The sequence below is a fragment of the Eufriesea mexicana genome, unplaced genomic scaffold, assembly GCF_001483705.2.
Source record: "Eufriesea mexicana isolate 0111107269 unplaced genomic scaffold, ASM148370v2 scaffold994, whole genome shotgun sequence".
Classification (NCBI taxonomy): domain Eukaryota; kingdom Metazoa; phylum Arthropoda; class Insecta; order Hymenoptera; family Apidae; genus Eufriesea; species Eufriesea mexicana.
In genome coordinates this window covers 499239-503731 of record NW_016909129.1, presented here as the reverse complement: position 1 = coordinate 503731, position 4493 = coordinate 499239, and the positions used below count along the sequence as shown (strand labels likewise).

The 4493-nt window shown below is 27.2% G+C and overlaps 1 protein-coding gene across 1 annotated transcript; it reads left to right on the top strand.

Annotated features, from left to right (window-relative positions):
- Positions 1-2342: 2342 nt before the first annotated feature.
- imd (death domain-containing immune deficiency protein) lies at positions 2343-4253 on the top strand. The gene is made up of 5 exons (XM_017899797.1): positions 2343-2510; positions 2627-2827; positions 3119-3504; positions 3580-3911; positions 3995-4253. The coding sequence occupies exons 3-5, from the start codon at positions 3138-3140 to the stop codon at positions 4133-4135; spliced, it is 840 nt and encodes a 279-aa protein (XP_017755286.1). The 5' UTR covers positions 2343-2510; positions 2627-2827; positions 3119-3137; the 3' UTR covers positions 4136-4253.
- Positions 4254-4493: the final 240 nt, after the last annotated feature.

The following is a 4493-nucleotide window of genomic DNA, read 5'->3' as shown; positions in this document are numbered from 1 at the left end:
TAAAATACTTATAAAATCAAATTTATTAAAATTTATTATTTATTATTGTAATTCAAATTAGAAATTATTTAATACATTAATATAGAAATTTAGAAAGTAAATATTGTATATCGGTTAAATTTTTAAAAACAGATATACAATCCATTGAGATATTATAAAATGATACTTATTACTTTACCCTTAGTGGCTAGCTCTTGCATATAAATATTACTCATGTTTGTAAGTCTCCTATAATAGAAAAAATCCTTCATCAATAATATTTCATATTAAATCTTTAGTTATTTATAAATCAGTCAACCAAATGGTTCTTTTCTCGAATAATCATACCTTTTACCTCCTTTTGACATTGGCTATATTTGCCCAATGAAGTCCATGATGTGCCACAGCACCATTATAATTGCTTCTTTTATATTTTCCAAGTCCCTATAGATATTACCAGACACTTTTGCCTTGATGCAACATTTACACTCTATATTCAATTTAACTTTACCTTTCATAACTATTATCATTTGTTCATTCTCCATCTCTTCAATGATCCTCATATTTAGAAGTCAATGCCACACATATTTCTCTCTTGATACATATGTTGCCTCTTTTCTATTTCTTGATTTGACACATTATATACGTTTCCTCTTCTCATTCCTTTTATTCAAACTTAACACATTAGCGATGATCATTGACTTTGACCACTGATATTAATATTCATTTGTATCAGGAACACAACATACCTTTCAATCTCACTGTATTCTCCATATCTTGTTGTTATAAGGGGCCATCACTTAAATTAATCGTATTCCTTTTTGTCTGCCTAAATCATCTCCATTTTCTGAATTTTTATTTGGCCATCAAAGATTTCTATCTTGTATGTCATATGGTTAACCGACCTAGAATGCAATAGACATATCATACTTTACATATTTATATTGCTGCTTCAATTTTTTCTTGCTACGAAGTATAATTCTTGGCATCTACGCTGATGATATTCCATGAGTCCAATATTTTTCTATGGTTGCACGTGTCTATTTATTTCAACAGAATATTGTTTTTTCTAACTTACACTATTTAATTACAATTAAAGGTTATGTTAATACAAATACTTACATTCTTTTCGTGATGCAGGCTAAGCTGCATGGACACAACAATGCTTCCGGCGTTTGTTTGCAATTTTTTCTCACTTCCCATGCACTCTCCTGTTGAGTAGAAAATTAATAAATTTCCAAGTTTTTGTAATTAATTCATCAACATTTATAGCTGCACAGCAAAGTTGGAATTATAGGCAACATTCTTATACAATGTTTAATTTAATAATTAATACTTACATGAGTGTAAGTATTTCCTGTAGTAAATATGATTGCTATAGAAAAGCGTTTTTCTTGAGTAATATTCCTATTATTTTGTAATAAATATATATTTGCATAAAAAAGCGTAAAAAATAAATTTTCTTATTGAGAAATTTTATTTACAATTGTTTATTTACAATGTTTTCATAGACGAAAAATGAACACAAAATAAAAATAAATTGAAAAAACTACCAATCGTGGATGGGAATCGAACCTCGATCCTTCAGCATAGAAATTGCCGACTGTTGCTGATAGGCCACGACTTCATATGAAAAATATTGGAAATAAATCTGTAATTAAGGAAGTAATAAAATTTTAATCGCAAATATCTCAAAAACTATTGAGTAGTTGCCGCTATAATGATATATTTTTTTAAACTGCATGACGAAATCTGCAAAACTGCAAAATTTTAACTAAATCGTTGAAAGGACTTGCACTCTCCTTGTAAGTTGCATTATATGTATGTTATACGTCACATCCCAACGATACGTCTGTTGCAAGTAAACCAGACTCTTATTAAGTGGCAATAGTCGTGAGGTTAACAACGAAATAAAATTGTGAACGTTGTAAAATTTTATTTATAAGCAATATTATTATATATACAGATGAATACATGTAACTTCTTCCAAAATAATCTAATTGATGAAGAAAGGTTATTCAAACACAAAAATCAAGAAACCGTAAGTCTGTATTTCTTTAAAAGAAAATCAATTTTGGATATCTTAAACTAGGAAATTTATTTTAAATGTAAATTTTACATGTACGAATACTTTGTTTAGATTTATCATATAACTGTTTAACGACAAGTTTGATTTCTGAAACCTGTTGCACTGTTATATTCCCTAGAAATTGATAAGTAGCAAACATTATTCGAAATATTACTCTTTTGTTTGAAAGACAAAAGAACACTAATTTCTTAACTCCATTAATTTGGTAATTTATTTCTAGATATAAATCTTTTATATTTTTGTTTCATGGAGATAAATTAGCATAAATTATGCCATTAAAGCACAATAAATGGAAATAATTAACTGTTTAAAATCTAGTTATATCAATTTTCTATATAACTTGCTTATTATTACTTGCGATAACATTGTCGTACATAGAGAACCGGTTTTGCTTCTGGAAAACCCAGATCATCGTAAGGTCATTAAAGATCGTGTTCATACGGTCAGTATTTTTAATTATATTAAAATTTGTTTTTTGATTATTGCTGTCTTATTTATTTATTTCTATGGTGGTGACACAATAACACGTAACTATTTTTATAAACTTTTATATTCTAGACATTGTTCACACAGTGTATGATACACTCATAATTAGGAGATAAAGATTTTGCTAAAAGTAAGAATTTCAAGAAACTTTCACTTTTCTTTAATTCGATTTAGACGTATATTCGATAGAAGAAAAGCATCGATACAGATAAAGTGCAGAATCTAAAAAAAAAAAGAATACTGTTAAATATCTAATATAGGAGTTAAGATAAAGTGAGTAACTCTTTCCGTCAAATTGATCTTCATATTATACTATACAATATGCAAAATTGTATACCTTACACAATTGAAATGTATGCAATTATAAAAATTATATGCGTGATCTAATAAAAGAATTAGTAAACTGATATAATTTGTTACACCCATACTTTTGTTTTCTACAAATCGGTTTTATTTGTTAAAGAATAAACTTATTTTATAAATTGATTTGTCGAAAGATGTGATATTCATCAACTGTTATGTTATTGAAAATTTAATATTTATATGATGATAATTCTACCATAGAAAAAGAGATAACGCGAAAATGCCTATACTTTCGAATTTATCTCGTCGTTTTCATATGTTAACGACCGATGCAAAACCCGATCCACCACGGATACCAATCAGTGGATATACGCACAATTTAGTGTCGAATACGAAAAACAATGATGAATCGAAGAAAACCAACTACGAATCTGTTCCTGTCACTAAAGAAGCACAATTCGAACGAAATAATGCAATACAATCTGAAAAAGAAAAATCTCGCCTGAATAATGCAGTACCTATCGTAGGAGCTAATTGTTCTTCCAAAAAACAAGATCTGAATAATACAAAATCTTCTCCACATTCTACAAAAGAACGAATAAGACCAAATGTTAAAACGAAAACAAAAATGAAACAACATAAACACTGTAAGTATTATTAATTTATTTAGTAAAAAATGTAACACCTATTTATATTCAGATTATTATTTTTTTATTTTACAGCACAAGGGTCCTGTGTCGTGAATTATAATATAATTAATTCAAATGGTGTAAAAATTGGCTCAAGAACGAGTTACATTTGTAATATTAATCAATTTGCTAAAAATAACACTGAAACGTCAGGAGAAACATGGTCGAAATCGAAAATTCGACAACAAATGCCAGTAGAAGTAAAACGTTTATGCGCTTCGACTAACGAAATTACCTTAAATGATATATTTATTATTAAAACTTATATTGGACATGGTTGGAAAGATGTTGCCAGAAAATTATTATATTCAGATGGTCAAATTGAACAGTTTGAAGAAAATTATAGATTCCAAGGCATAAGCGAAGTAAATTTAATTAAAATATTATTAGATATCGATATTTTCGTCCGTATTATCATAAATTTTTGTATTGATGGTCATATTTTTAGGTAATCTATCAAATATTTCTTGACTGGAAACAGGCTAATACAAAAGATGCAGACCTTGGTAATTTAATAAATATATTATGGGAGTGCAAAGAATATGACTGCGCAGAAAGATTAGTCTCTGTTCATAGTAATTCAGTATAAATACATCTTAACTAACATATGTAAAACTATATACGACACATCTTCTTAACAATTTATCTTTTAGTTGGAAATATTCAAACACTAGTTACTATGCATGTTATTTAAAAATAAAAATTATTCCTATCCATATTTAAGTTCATTTAATGGTAATATCTAATGAAGAAAGTTTATTATTATTTTTATTTCTAATATACATTGTATTAAAAAATAATTCTAATAAATAAATTTTAATGAATAATCTATGTATAATATTGAAAATTTCAATATAAAAAGTTGTGATGTAAAATTTGTATATACATGAACAAGCAAGTATATAAACTTTTTATATATAAAAACAATCAGAGAGAGAGAGAGAGAA